Source organism: Delphinus delphis, chromosome 15 (genome assembly GCF_949987515.2).
Source record: "Delphinus delphis chromosome 15, mDelDel1.2, whole genome shotgun sequence".
Taxonomy (NCBI): Eukaryota; Metazoa; Chordata; class Mammalia; order Artiodactyla; family Delphinidae; genus Delphinus; species Delphinus delphis.
The window spans coordinates 80776051-80790037 of NC_082697.1; the positions used below are offsets into that span (position 1 = coordinate 80776051).

Genomic DNA, 13987 nt, shown 5'->3' on the forward strand with positions numbered 1-13987 from the left:
ATATTTAATATCTATTATTCCTGCTAGAGGATAGACTGCCTTCCTTTGTTGTTTCTACTGTGCCTAGCACAGTGCCCAGCACACAGCAGGTACCCAGGTGTTGTTGAAGAAAGGTACACTGGATCCTCCACTTGAAAATTTCATTGTCATCTCAAACTTCACTTGCCCCAAATGAGTAACTTCCTTCCGCCTTCCCCTGAAACCATCCCATTTCTTGGTTTCCCATTGTGGTCAACATCGCCACCTTTTCCTAAGTTTGCAGACTATCAGCCTGGGACATGAAGGATCACAAAAAGCATGGCTTATTCAAGGGACGTAGGTCAGACCTGCCTGATAGACCAGGAGAGCGTATGGAAAAAGGGGAGACGGGCTGGGTTATCAGAGGAGGGAGGCAGCAGTCTGAAAACCAACTTGATGACTTGGGAGTTCATTCTCAGACACGTCCCTGGAACCTGCCTTGCTATTATTTTTCCTTTGTGATTTTGTTCATATTGTTTTCTGGAATGCGCTGCCATTCCCCCCCCACAGACCCAAATCCACCTTTTTCATCCTTTAAGATGGAACAAAGCAGCCGGTCCTGATGACCCTTTACACTCCAGTGATCATTTCTAGAATGTTTCTTTCAACCATTTTTGCAGTGATTCCCGTAACGTTTCAGCTTTTTGGTGAGTATTCTCCGTAGATGCTGGCAGACCTCATTTAACTGCGCTCTGCTTTACTGTGCTTCTCAGATACTGAGTATTTTATAAATTGAAGGTTTGTACTGTAGCAACCCTGCACTGAGCAAGTCTACTGGCGCCATTTTTCCAGCAGCATTTGTTCACTTCATGCCTCTGTGTCACATTCTGGTAATGCTTGCAATATTTCAAACTTTTTCATTATTATTATCTTTGTTATGGTGACCTGTGATCAGTGATCTTTGTTACCACTGTGGTAACTGCAGATGTGGTAGAAATGGCAAGAGAACTAGAATTAGAAGTGGAGCCTGAAGATGTGACTGAACTGCTGCCATCTCGCAATAAAACTTTCATGGTGAGGAGTTGTTTCTTCTGGATGAGCAAAGAAAGCGGTTTCTTGAGATGGGATCTACTCCTGGTGAAGATGCTGTGAAGACTGTTGAAATGACAGGAAAGGAATGAGAGTATTACATAAACTTAGTTGATAAAGCAGCAGCAGGATTTGAGGGAATTGACTCCGATTTTGAAAGAAGTTCTACTCTGGGTAAAATGCTATCAAACAGCATTGCAGGCTACAGAGAAATTGTTTGTGAAAGGAAGAGTCAATCAATGCAGTCAATCACTGTTGTCTTATTTTAAGAAATTGACACAGCCGTCGCAACCTTCAGCAGCCATGACCCTTATCAGTCAGCAGCCATGCATCAAGACGGGACCCTCCACCAGCAAAAGATTACACTTACTGGCTCAGATGATGGTCAGCATTTTTTAGCAATAAAGTATTTATAAAGTAAGTGTATCTCCGAGGTATGCCTGTACTTGAGAGTAAGAAACATCAATCACTTACATGATTGTTGTTTTTTTGGCCTGCGCTGAGCATGAGGGATCTTAGTTCCCTGACCAGAGATGGAACCTGCTCCCTCTGCAGAGTCTTAATAACCACTGGACCGCCAGGGAAGTCCCTCACTTACTCTGTTTTAAAAGTGCTTCACCGCCCCCAGTATACAGTTACACGCTTAAAGAAAAACTTGTTAAATTGGAGTTCAGACTTGGCGAGATTTCGGTTGAAGCCATAGCTGCTTTGCTTCAGAAGCTCTCCACTGGCGCCAAAGCGACCTCTGGTGGCCAGGGGAGAAAAGGCTACATTCAGGACGCTGGTGTTCCAGCTGGTAAGGCACCGGTGTGCACACAGGATGCCCTGGTGACGGGCCTGTGAGGGCAGCACCTTTGCTCCTGACTGCGTCTGAGCCCTCTGTGTTCAGGGAGATCTGTGTTCCCAAATGCCACAGAGAGGGCGGTACAGTGCAGTGGCCAGGAGCACAGGCATGGCTGGGGCAAATGATTCAACCTTCCTGTGTCTTACCTTCCTCATCTCTACAGAAGTGCACGCCATGATCAGTACAATGAAACTTACTTCAGGAACCGCCTGGAAAAAAAAAATGATTTGGAAAACAGATGGTGTCTCCTTGACAAGCTTCATTCTGATAGAATCTTTTTACCCTTGAGGGATTTACAAAATCCATACTCATTGCCCACACCTGGGCAGATAAATAATTCCAGTGGGTGAGGTGAACAAGAAATCTGCCGTTATGATAGATGCAGGCAGATCTTGTGGAATTTTCATCCCTAGAAATAGACAGAGGAAGAGTGGCCAAGGAGGACTGGGTGGGCTTCACACTGTGAGGCTGCCTCACCGTCTTTGTCCTCAAAATATCTGAGAAGAACAGAAGGCACTGTTAAATGGGGCACTTCCTGGGGCAAACTCCCTTGGTGGCGAAGAGACCTTCTGAAGAACTCTTTTCTTCTGAGCCTTCTCAGCATGTATGGACAGTGTTTGAATTACATCCTGCAGAATTAAGGCTCTAATGTGTTCTGCTTTTGGAAGCATCTTGTGCAAAAAGGAGGCTCTTTTGGTCTCTAAGCAAATCTGTCACAGATGGGTAGCTCCTCAACAACTAGCCCAGTGCCTGGCATTGGTCATCTTTTCAGGGTATAAGGAGGACAAAAGATAAATCTGGATCCTGGTGTCCTAAATTCTTGGCCTTCATGAGCCTTTATGAGCCTGAAGCGGGATCTGTATGAGAGGAAGGAAGTATTCCTGCAGGAAGAGGAATCCTTTAGCCCCAGCTGAAGTTTTGGCCATAAACCTCAGCGTAGAAGTGTCTTGTGAACTGGCTCAGGCTACATCTAGTTTTTGTGTACGGGCTGGGCTGTAAGGCTAGGAAGAGGCAAAGTGGCCTCTCTGGCCTTTTTCCCTGTAGTTCTACAACCATATCTTAGTCCTTCAGGGCTTGCCAGTTGCACAGTGAGAATAGGAAAGGAAAGACGGAGAAGTCATTGAGGTTAACGGAGAGCATCTCTCTCTAAAGCTGAGAGTAGCTTTGGGGAGCTACTCATTCTAGGCCTCGTTCCTCTGGGTCTTGCCCTTGTTCCCACTGGCTTTCTAAGGGGAGAGGAAGACCTTCCTTCCAGGCTTGATGGCACTCGGGGGCCTCTCTTACTACATCAGCCTCGTGGGAGACAAGAAATCCTGAACGTAAAGAGGAAACCATGAGGAGGAGGTGTAACAACCACATCTCCTTGGAACATCCTAGTGCATTGTGTTGGAGGCCCCAAGAATGCCCCTGGACTGACCCTGAAAGGGATACAGGAGCGGAAGGGCAGTGAAAAGGCCTTAGTACGTGTCGAATGACTGGGGAGGGAGTCAGTGAATGGAGACCTTTTCTAGATTTACTCTCCAAAACATTATAATCAAAATTTGCTCCAAAGAAGTCTAACATAATATTAGGGAAAATTATAACGTGAAGCTTCTTTCAGTTCAAGGTCTAAAAATCTATCTTTATTCATGGCAGTGGGGTTATTCAGGAAAGTTGTGAAGGCTTTTTTAAGCTTCAGAAAACGTAGGATTCTTACCAGGCAAGAGGATCACCTTTGATTGTTTTGTACCATTTGAAAATGGTGGTGTCACCAACATAATCACATTCTTGCAGGATTAGGAGATTCTTAAAAGATACTTAGTCCCATTGCTAGGAAGTTATCTTATGCATATACGAGCATGTGTACACTGGGATAAATGTGCAAGGATGTCCGTCTCAGCATTGTTGGTAACAACATGACATTTTTTTTAAAAACCATGAAACAACCAAAATGTCAATCAGTGATCCACTTTTACCCTTTCAAACAGTTTGAATGTCTTAGTATGAGCAGGTGTTCCTTGTCATTTAAAAAAATCACCTCTACCCTGACTGCTGACTCATCCCCACCAAGTGGTCATCCTGGCTGTGCTTGAACACTTCCAGTGATGGAGAACTCACTACCGCTTAACTATCAGACAATGTTTTGATCAAGAGCCTCTGGACAATAATTAGTTCCTATTAAGACATGATCTAGGTTTACGGGGGGGGGGGGCTGGGTCTATCAATCCCATCTTCAGGGCTCTGGAGCTGGATAGCATGCAATTTTGACAGCTAGTTCTTGGTATTTTTTCCATTTAAAAATTATTTTTGAATATATGAATGGAAAATAATTGGGGGAAGTATGTCCTCTGGCAAAAGCCTTCAAGATACTGGAAGAAGACAATAAAGGACTGTTCAGGATAACATTTTAAGGAGGATATTAAGAATCTATGTAGGGGCTTCCCTCGTGGCACAGTGGTTAAGAATCTGTCTGCCAATGCAGGGGACACAGGTTCGAGCCCTGGTCTGGGAAGATCCCACATGCCGCGGAGCGACTAAGCCCATGTGCCACAACTCCTGAGCCTGCGCTCTAGAGCCCACGAGCCACAATTACTGAGCCTGTGCACCTAGAACCTGTGCTCCGCAACAAGAGAAGCCACTGCAATGAGAAGCCTGCGCACTGCAACAAAGAGCAGACCCCGCTCGCCACGACTAGAGAAAGCCTGTGTGCAGCAACAAAGACCCAACGCAACCGGAAAAAAAAAAAAAAAAAAAGAATCTATGTAACCTAGGGGCAGGACAGGAATAAAGATGCAGACATAGAAAATGGACTTGAGGACACGGGGAGGGGGGAAGGGTAAGCTGGGACGAAGTGAGAGAGTGGCATGGACATATATATACTACCAAATGTAAAATAGATAGCTAGTGGGAAGCAGCCGCATAACACAGGGAGATCAGCTTGGTGCTTTGTGACCACCTAGAGGGGTGGGATAGGGAGGGTGGGAGGGAGACGCAAGACGGAGGGGATATGGGGATGATATATGTATAGGTATAGCTGATTCACTTTGTTATACAGCAGAAACTAACACACCATGTAAAGCAATTGTACTCCAATAAAGATGTTAAAAAAAAGAATCTGTGTAACAAAAGAGCCTTGTTCTCAAAGAACCTGCTGTGTCAATGGGGGTGGGGAGGATAACATGCACACTCGAAGAGCATACGCACATGCACGCGCTGTTACACACCAGGAGAAAGAAAGACGGGTCCATGCCAAGCAGAGACCGATGATGTCGACTGGATCCAGGGGCTCTCCATGGTGGGGGAAATGGATCTGGTCTGGGTTTTGAGAAATGGGGAGTGGGGTAGGCATAGGGGAGGGTGGGGACATTTGGTGGGGAAGGAAATGGCATGAACAGAGATGGGAAGTGACAGGGGCAGTGAGCAGGTGTGTCTGGGCAGGTGGCAGGCGTTTGGGGAACCCTCTTTCCTTTTTGAGGATGAGGCCCAAAGGGAGAATCATGTCCTGCACAGTGTATCCCTGGGGGTCTTCTTGCAGAGCCCGGTGGCCAGCCCTGTGGATTCACCCATGACGGGACAGTGAGCCTTGAGCTTGTGGGCGTGTGTTTCATAAAGATCCCTTTCACCCGAGAGGTCTGTGAACTGACAGGGTTTGGATTTTGTACCGTGTGAAACATGGAAAGTCAAGGCCAGGGACGATTTTGGAGTATCTTTATTTATTTATTATTTAAAAAAAACATTTTTTAGCTGCTTCTATATCAAAAGTGAAAAAGCATAGAATTCACCACACTTTCAGGAACGTTGGACCCCACGTTTGGGTATCCTTGAGGGTACTGTGTGTGGCTCTCATTGTCCAGTGCATCATGAAAAAAGAACAAAAACACACAAAGAACGAAGATTTTTCACTGAGGGGCGTAGTGGGATGATTAGGGTTCTATTAGGTTACATTCATTCGACGCCTACGTGCAATTCTTCAATACATTGGTCTTCATGCCTTACCCACCAGCTAGTTGGCTTTCAGAAAGATTAGCTAACGGGGGTAATTGAGCCCGAGCTTCTTGCTGTCTCTCTCATTCTCTCTCTCTCTGTCTCTCTCTCTCTCTCTCTCTCACGTGTCCACAGCTCACACACAGCAGCCGGAAATGACACACTGAAGTGAGTCACCAATGCGGCTGTGAGTCACCATGTAATTGGGGAAAGTTCTGTCCTGCTAGGTCGTGTAGCCCCTTGCACTCCTGCTCCTAAGTATATTGGAAAATTTTGAAACAACAGCTCTGTCTGCCTTCACCCACCACATCCTTTTGGTCCCTAACGTGGGCTGAAGTTGGACAGTCCTGGCAGGGGTCCTGCTCCACGGAGTGGAAAGGCCAGGAGAGGAGCGATGGGATTCGGGCAGCCACCAGGTGGCAGTGTGGGCCCTATCACTCCCGCTGCCAGGAGGGGAATGACAGGCAAGTGGCCACTCCTGAGGTGCAATGACACAGACCACAAAGGAACACTATGAACAAGTTTAAATAATAGGTTTTCTCCATAGTCCTTTCTCTCTCACAAGCACACAAGGACGAGGATGTGATAAATGCTCAAGGACACGCCTGGCATCCCACCCTCCCCACCAGGATATTGGCGCCAAGAAGGAGGCATAAATCTCATCTCTCTCCCTCTATTTCTGCAACATAAAGTTTGTGGGAAGCAGCAAGCTGCTTCTCTGAGTAAACAAGTCACCTACACTCCAAAATAATATATGCACGCTGTTTCTGGGGAGGGAGCAGCCAGGCCTGGGTGGGTCTCGTGCCTCTGAGCTGGGGGAGGACGGACCTTGACATGAAAGAGTGTTTCTCCCATTGGCCTTCTTTGGCCTGCAGCCAGCTTTCTCAGCAGCGGCAGACAGTGCAAGAGTGACGGCAACGTGACCAGAACACAAATTATTTCTAGCAAACACACAAAAGCTCCTTCCTGTAAGCCTTGCGGCGCCTCCTGCCAGGGCCTCAGGGGGATCCAGGTCCGAAGACCCGAATGGGCAGAGCGATGGGCTGAAGCAGCCGCGCAAATGATCCTGGGAGTTCTGCAGTCTTGTTGGGAGACCTTCGGGGCATTGTGCTTCTGAAGTCTCTCCCAGGGTCTCCGCTGGGGAGTTTAACTCAAAGGTCCTCTTTTCCCCTCCTGGGAGAGCCGGAGGTCTAAGAGACAGATTCGAAAGATTTACCGTTAAAAAAAAAAAAAAAAGATAAATATCTTCTCTTTCTCCAGAAAAATGAATTAAAATAAAAATTCTTTGCTCCGGAGTTTCTTCTTCTTGGACATCTCCAGTTCCGTCCCAGATGAGGGCTGCATTTCCCATGGTCAGGGTTCCATCACTTGGCCCATGAAAAGGACGGTTCCTGAGGACGGAAGAATCATGGGAGATGAGAAGGGGGGGGGAGGGGAACAGCACAGCTCACCCAGCTGGGTGTTTACGGATGAACTGAGATACAGGGAGATGAGTGAGTGCCCGGAGGCACAGCTGCTCTAGTGACTAAGCTGGGACTGGGGGACAGACTGAGCACCCCGTCTGGAGAGAGCACTGCCTCCGAGGAGGGGAAGGGGAACAGAGCTATGATTCCTTGCCTGGAGTCCTCTTGGGGGGAGTGGGGGTGTCTACACCTGCCCGGACTAGTGCCCAAGTCCAGGAGAGCAGGGGGGGTGGGGGGTCTCCCAGGCCCCCGGCTCACCTGTGGGGTTGTGCCGCACCACGAAGAGGAAGGGTCTGTCCATGATGATCTCCTCGGGGGCCATTCGGGCTGAGACTGTAAGGGCTGGAAAAGAAGGGACCACGTCTTAGAGCGGAGGGACGTGGGCACGGAAGCCTGGATTGGTCACAGGTGATCCAGTGACAGTGGCACTGGGATGGGAGGGTTTTAGGAGACTCAGTTATTCCTGGATGTGGACCCTAAAAGTGTTGGGATGTCCTCTGAGGCCTGGTTTCCTCCAGGAATTGGGTAGAGATCTCTCAGGTAGTCACTCGCAGGCACGTTTATCTAAACCCTTTTAGGGCGTATTGGAAGCAAGTGCCTCTAAGGTGACTGACCACTGAGAGCAAAGCCAGGACCTCACAGTCAGAGGACCTCAGAGCCAGTGGGGAGGGAGCAGGGTGCCGGGGAAAGCAGGCCTGTATTCTAGTGGGATCGGGGTGATGCGCTCCACACAGGAAGCGAAGCTCTACCAGGAGAGACCTGGTTGACGTGGGCAGTGGGGTCTTCCTGGTTCACCCAGGGTCTGGGTGCCAGACCGCGGGCCCTCCTGGAAGCCTGGGGCTGAGACTTGCCAGACCTCACCTGAGCCTGACTCACCTGTGGAGGAGGACGCCACCGTGCCGCTCTCATTCACCTCAATCTTCACTTTCTGCAGCGCCTGCGACACGTACAGAAGCTCTTGATCTGAAACAGAGGTGGATACCAAAACACATCAGCTTTGGTTCTCAGTGAGAAGCTCCTTAGTCCTCTTAGGGACCCCACTGTCCACCAGGGGAAGAAAGTGAAAGGAAAACCTCTTACCTGAAAGTCTTGAGAAGTCTGCCTGGTTTGGCCTAAACATGTCGGTCATTCCCAAGTTCTCCAGGGGCCTCCTGAGGTCAATTTCACTCTCCAGGGAGAACCTGCAGACAGGAGCAGGACACAGCTCAAGCTCAGGCCACCTCTAACCCCACCAAGTATCTCCGTCCCCACAGACCAACAGGATGGGGACTGATGAGAAAGTAGAAGTGGGGGCTTCCCTGGTGGTGCAGTGGTTAAGCATCCGCCTGCCAATGCAGGGGACATGGGTTCGAGCCCTGATCCGGGAAGATCCCACATACCACAGAGCAACTAAGGCCATGTGCCACAACTACTGAGCCTGAGCTCTAGGGCCTGCGAGCCACAACTACTGAGCCCACGCGCCTAGAGCCCGTGCTCCGCAGCAAGAGAAGCCACCACAATGAGAAGCCCGTGCACCGCAACGAAGAGTAGCCCCCACTGGCCGCAACTAGAGAAAGCCCGCGTGCAGCAACGAAGACCCAACACAGCCAAATAAAATAAATAAATAAATAAATTGATTAAAAAAAAAAAAGAAAGTAGAAGTGGGAAACTTGTTTTTTCAAATCCGTTGGCAAGGTCTCCTCCTTGCTGGGAGATTCTAGTACTAATGAACATTTGCCTGCAATCTCCCCACCCCCTTGAACCTATGACTAATTACTTTCCTCAAATAAGGCAGTAGTTTGAGCACAATTATATTCAGTCTGACTGGGGAGGGAAGGGGCAGGGCAAATTCTTCTGCAAGGATATCTGAACAAAAAGCCGGTCTGTAGATTGTGTTCTGAGAGCTGAGCCTGAGGAGGACTCCAGCAGCGAGGCTTTGGGGCTCTCGCTCTGCTTCCCATCAGGGCACAACTAATTACCTCTATTTTTTTTTTTTTTGAGAGAGAGAGAGAGAGAGAGAGTGCGTGCTAACCAACTAAATGATCCTCTTTCCCTAAGCCTGGCATTATGGCATCTGGAAATTTGGGGTAAGCATGGTGGGAAGCTTCCCCACAATTCTGGAATTATCCAGCCTCACCCTCCGGCACCCTCTTTGCTTCTGCAGAAGGATTTTTAAAACTCTGCTTCGTTGGAAGCCAGCTAGAAGCTGTGGTTCTGGCTGTTTCATCTGCGGAAGTGATTCCTTTTGTCTCCATTGTTTAGATACTAACTTGAAGAGAAGGGGGTGGGAGTGAGGGGCATTCCTAAAAGAGTGTAGATCAATGTATTCCCCTCCACCCCAACCCTGCATCATCTATCTCTGGCTCTTCCTTTGGCTAGCTTTTGCTGGGTATTCAGAGGGTGGTAAATGTGGGGCATGGTCTAGAAACTGCCCTCCAGCAGAAGAGGGATGATGAGAGGAATCTTAATCAAACCCAGGCCGGAGTGTTTCCCATCAGCCACCCACACATGTCCCTGTCCCTACCCTGCAGATGTCACGTCTGGGAAACTCCACATGGGGGTGGCACTTCCAGGGAACCAGGGGAGAGGGGAGGGGGTAGGCAGAGGGGACTAGAGCATTGGCAAGTGTGGCAAGAGCAAAGGGTGGCTTACTTGGGCAGAACCAGGAGGCGGGTCAGTGTGGTCATGTTCCCTCTCCACTGGCTGATGAGCTGGGCATCCAGAATGCTGGTGAGGGCAGAGAGAGGCACCTCTTTTTCATAGGGGGCAGCAATGAACATGCTGAGAGTGTTCCCATGGTAGGGCAATTCCAGGATGTCGTAGTAATGGCCGTCGGGGGTGGTGAACTCAGCTGTGAAGACACCAAGATGGCGCATTGGCAATGGCTCCAGTTCTTGTTGGTTCTAACCCAGCAGTGGCTTTTCAACTAGTCCTCCTGTCCCCTCCACTCGTTGGAAGCCAGCTCTCCATCCTAGCTTTTGAGGCTCCCCCACCCCACCACTCCCCTGTTCAATGTCTTTATTCCCATTTCCCTTCTCTTCTGCTAAATCACAGTGTCTTCTGGGTTCTCTGTCTCCTGTTGGCCTTCTTCACCTTCACAGCCTTCTCCCCAGTACCCAGCTACGAATTCATTCCAATCCCCATCTCCTTAATCTCAACTTTCACATCACTCTTCCCCAGAAGGATCTGTGAACCCCAGGTTATCACACTAGAACCACATGAAGATGAGAGATGGGGTCAAAGTGGTCAACTATGGGCCTGAGGGAATTTCTGGATTTCAGCTTCATCTTGCACAAGGTAAAAGCTACTTCCTGCTGCTCTGATAATCCCAGTGTCTCCTACCTGGGGAGTCTTTGTCACAGCTGGGGTGTATTCTAGGGTTTCTCCCCCCTTAGAGGGGGTGCCCCCCAGAGATGAGGTGCAGTCACTGTGGGACTTGGGGAAGGGAGGGCCCTGCACTTACTGTAGTTGAACTTGTTGGTCTGAGCCATCATGGGCACAGAGACAGTGCTGCCATCGGACTTGTGGAAGAGGCGGTGGTGGGTGCTCGACTCTAGAAAAGGCATCTTCCACTGGCCGTTGAAGTAGAGGGCGTTTACCAGTACCAGGCGTGTCAGCTGGTCCACAGCCCCTTCGCCAAGTAGGTCGCTGATCATGCCTGTGGGAAATCGAGGCGATCAGGAGGCTAGATATTTTTAAATCCTTTTAGATGGTCCTTTTTGGCGCCCAGTCCTCCAATGGATGTGTGTCAGAAGGGATTCCGTCAGAAGACAGACTGGGTAAGGTTTAGTGAACCTATCTAGTTGCTTTCAACCCCTTTCATCTTCCTAAGAGTCTCAGAAAGCCTTCCAGCTCACCACACTTTCGTGGTCTTGGGATCCTGTCCAGGATCAGACCTGGAAATATGTCTCCCCTTACTTTGCTCCCTAAGCTGCAGTCTTGACGGGTTGTGTGTGCCCTTTGTCATGGTTATTACTGTTCTTATAACACCTCGCAATACTTTTTAGGGATGACTTTAGAGTTGGTTCACGGGGAAAGCTTAATTATGGAAAAACATGATGCTTTGATTCTTAAAGCACTTGACTTGTCTACAGAGCAGAAGATGCTGGAAGGGAGAGGTTAGGACACTTAGGATTTGAATCCCTTTTCTCTGCAGGCCCTGGGGACTGGCCTCCTTTCCCTGCCTGCTCACCTTTTGTGTGTCTTTTCACCCAGTCGTTGACGATGAACCTGGCTCTCTCTGTCTCTGAGAAGTCCACCTGCTTGACTGTGGTCCGGAACAGCCTGAAGAAGTGGGGCATGAAACCCTGGACCAGCTTCAGATCCCGCTGCACAAAGATGGCATCAGCCGTGCTGATCTCATCCTTATTCCATGGCCCCATGAGCTCCTTGTACAGTTGATGGAGGGCAGGGGCCATGCCCTTCTCTGGGCCAAAGCGGGGAGGAAAGGACACATTAAGGTCATCTCAAACCCAGGGCTCCCAGTGGAGCTAACTTCCCCTAACCCTGCCCACATGCACAGGACTCTTCTGCTCCCCCAGAGGTCTCTGGATGGAGATTTCATTCCAAACCTTAATCTTTCCTGCATCTCCCTCTTTTCTTCAAAAATCTTAGGTCCTAACCCTTATCTTTGGCTTGGAATATTTTTCTCTGTTTTTAAGTTATAAACCCTAATTTTTTCTTTTAATAATAACAATAGCTATCAGGCACTTCACATGCATCATTCTAGTTGACCCTCACAACAGCCCCATGTGGTCGATACTTTTCCTGTCCCCATTTTGCAGATGAGGACACTGAGGTTCGGAGGGGTTAAGGTCACACAGTATATGAGTGGTGAGGCAGGGCTGTTTTATACCAGATCCACTGGCCTGTACACCTTGTGACTGTCCAAGAACCAAGTGACACAGGGTGTGGTGAGAAGAAGATGCAGTGGTCCATCCCTGTGTCATGGGAGGACAGGAGTTGGCTCAGCTAAGCTGGGGTCAGCCCTTCCTCTGCCTCTGGTCGGTTACACCCCTGTCCTGGGAAGACCACGTGAATGCCCGCCTCCCACTCTGCCCCATCTCTCACCATCAATCTTGAATTGCATCGCCTCTTGGATCTGCTGCTGCGTTTCTCCTCCTGTGGTCAGCTGTAACATGGCCATGACTGAGGCTACCCCATAGGGTGAGAAAACCACGTTGAGGTCCTTGGAGGCCTGCACCACCTGCTGAAACACTTTCACTCCAAAGTCTGCGGCGAGGTGGGCCGCCGGAGACTGGTGATGGTAGGAGGCAGACCCTTCACCAAAGATGAGGGCCACGCCCAGTGCGAGGCAGGCGAAGACAGGAGACATCGGCATCCTAGAGCCAGTGGAAAAAGATCCGATGAGGGAAGAGTTCCGGAAGGATGGTGAGTGGGGAGGGGTGATGGGACCCCAGCCGCGGCCAGGCTCCCCATATTTGCCGCTAGCAGATGATACGTGAACAGGAAGGCAAGACAGAAACCGTGATGGGTTCAGACCCTGAGTCTTTTCCCCTCTGTCTCAGCCCCAGGGAGTCTTAAGTGCGTTTTCACCTGCGGGAATCTTGGAACCCGCTGGCTCCACCCTCCAAGAGATCTTCTTTCCCTTCCAGGAGGCTGAAAGGTGAAATTATAATAACACCTGTGATTTACACGATGCTTTTTAATTCTCTTGTGATGCTTTGTAATTCTCTTGTAATTCTCTTTCACAATCATGGCTTCATTCAAGTTAGCAGGCATGAAAAACCCCTTTCCTGCGCTGGGAAGGGGGAATGTCTCCATGGAGAGGGTCCAAGAGAAGTGAGGCCCTTGCTTCTGGGTGGTGGGATTGTTGGGGGGTCCTGCCCATCTTCCCTGCTCTCCTGTGATCACTGATATGACGGGGTCAACTCAGGGCTGCAGGTCTCCGGGGAAAGAAAGAGGAACACCGGGGCTCGTCTGCAGAGGGGTGCTCCCTGCCTTAGCCCGAGGTCCGGAGATGGAGAGAGTTTGCTTTTACTCTTACCTGAAATTCTCAAGGTGCCTTGTGACTGGCAGTTTGTCCCGCTGCTGCTGGGGCTTCGGGTGTTGACGGCGGTGGCTACTCCTCTGCTGGGGAGGGGGTGTGGCTCTTTGGACAGCACTCTTGGTCTTTCAGCCAGATGCGGCTGTGCTCCTCTGGAGGCTGCTGCTTCCCTTTATACCAGATGTGGGCCGGAAGTAGATTAACTCATGGCCCGGCCCCGCCCACTTTCTGGCTCTGGAAGTCTGTCTGAACAGCAGCCGGGCCCCCTCAGCACCTCCCTCTGTGGGACTTGCTGAGGCATCTGTGTGTGTGTGCGTGCTGCCCTGTGTGTGTACATGTCAGAGAGGGCTTGGAACAATTGAGCAAATCCTGGCTGCCTTGACCCCAGGGCCTCCCTTGATTCTGCTGCCCTCTGCCTCGGGCTGTTATGCCAGCTTGACCCCTGGCACCCAGTGCTTACTTTCCCCAGTGCTCAGTGTAGGGAAATGATTTACACTTCCTCCTTTTCCTTTGGAGAAACAGATCGCTGCAGAGTTATCAAAGAAACTAAAGATCCTGCAGACTTTTGTCCACCAGCTCCATGCACTGGCCAAACTGGGAAGAACACCCCTCCCTCTTCCTGAGTACATCCCAGCAGCCAGAGGGCCCGGAGCGTGCCATGTGATTGTCTGGGTTTTGACTGTC

The 13987-nt window shown here is 49.8% G+C and overlaps 1 protein-coding gene across 3 annotated transcripts; it reads right to left on the bottom strand.

Moving 5' to 3' along the window:
• Positions 1-5567: 5567 nt before the first annotated feature.
• SERPINE1 (serpin family E member 1) lies at positions 5568-13419 on the bottom strand. 3 transcript variants are annotated; one of them, XM_060033162.2, is made up of 9 exons: positions 13304-13419; positions 12367-12638; positions 11489-11722; positions 10760-10954; positions 9949-10147; positions 8398-8498; positions 8194-8280; positions 7576-7659; positions 6904-7245 (listed from the first exon to the last, which is right to left on the bottom strand). In XM_060033162.2, the coding sequence occupies exons 2-9, from the start codon at positions 12635-12637 to the stop codon at positions 7208-7210; spliced, it is 1209 nt and encodes a 402-aa protein (XP_059889145.1). In that variant the 5' UTR covers position 12638; positions 13304-13419; the 3' UTR covers positions 6904-7207. The 3 variants fall into 3 exon arrangements, with proteins under 3 accessions (XP_069397558.1, XP_059889145.1, XP_059889146.1); XM_069541457.1 differs by lacking the exons at positions 6904-7245; positions 13304-13419 and adding an exon at positions 5568-6851 and having other exon boundaries at positions 7572-7659; positions 12367-12806; XM_060033163.2 differs by lacking the exons at positions 8194-8280; positions 13304-13419 and having other exon boundaries at positions 7576-7610; positions 12367-12806.
• Between the last annotated feature and the right edge of the window lie 568 nt (positions 13420-13987).

What these genes read in the sequence shown, in the direction of transcription:
- SERPINE1 (XM_069541457.1), bottom strand. Translation starts at nt 12,637, where the DNA reads ATGCCGATGTCTCCTGTCTTCGCCTGCCTCGCACTGGGCGTGGCCCTC. An exon ending in GACCAACAAGTTCAACTACA is followed by an intron (nt 10,148 to 10,759) that starts GTAAGTGCAGGG and finishes GTGTCTTCACAG; the next exon opens with CTGAGTTCACCACCCCCGAC. An exon ending in AGACTTCTCAAGACTTTCAG is followed by an intron (nt 8,281 to 8,397) that starts GTAAGAGGTTTT and finishes CCTCTGTTTCAG; the next exon opens with ATCAAGAGCTTCTGTACGTG.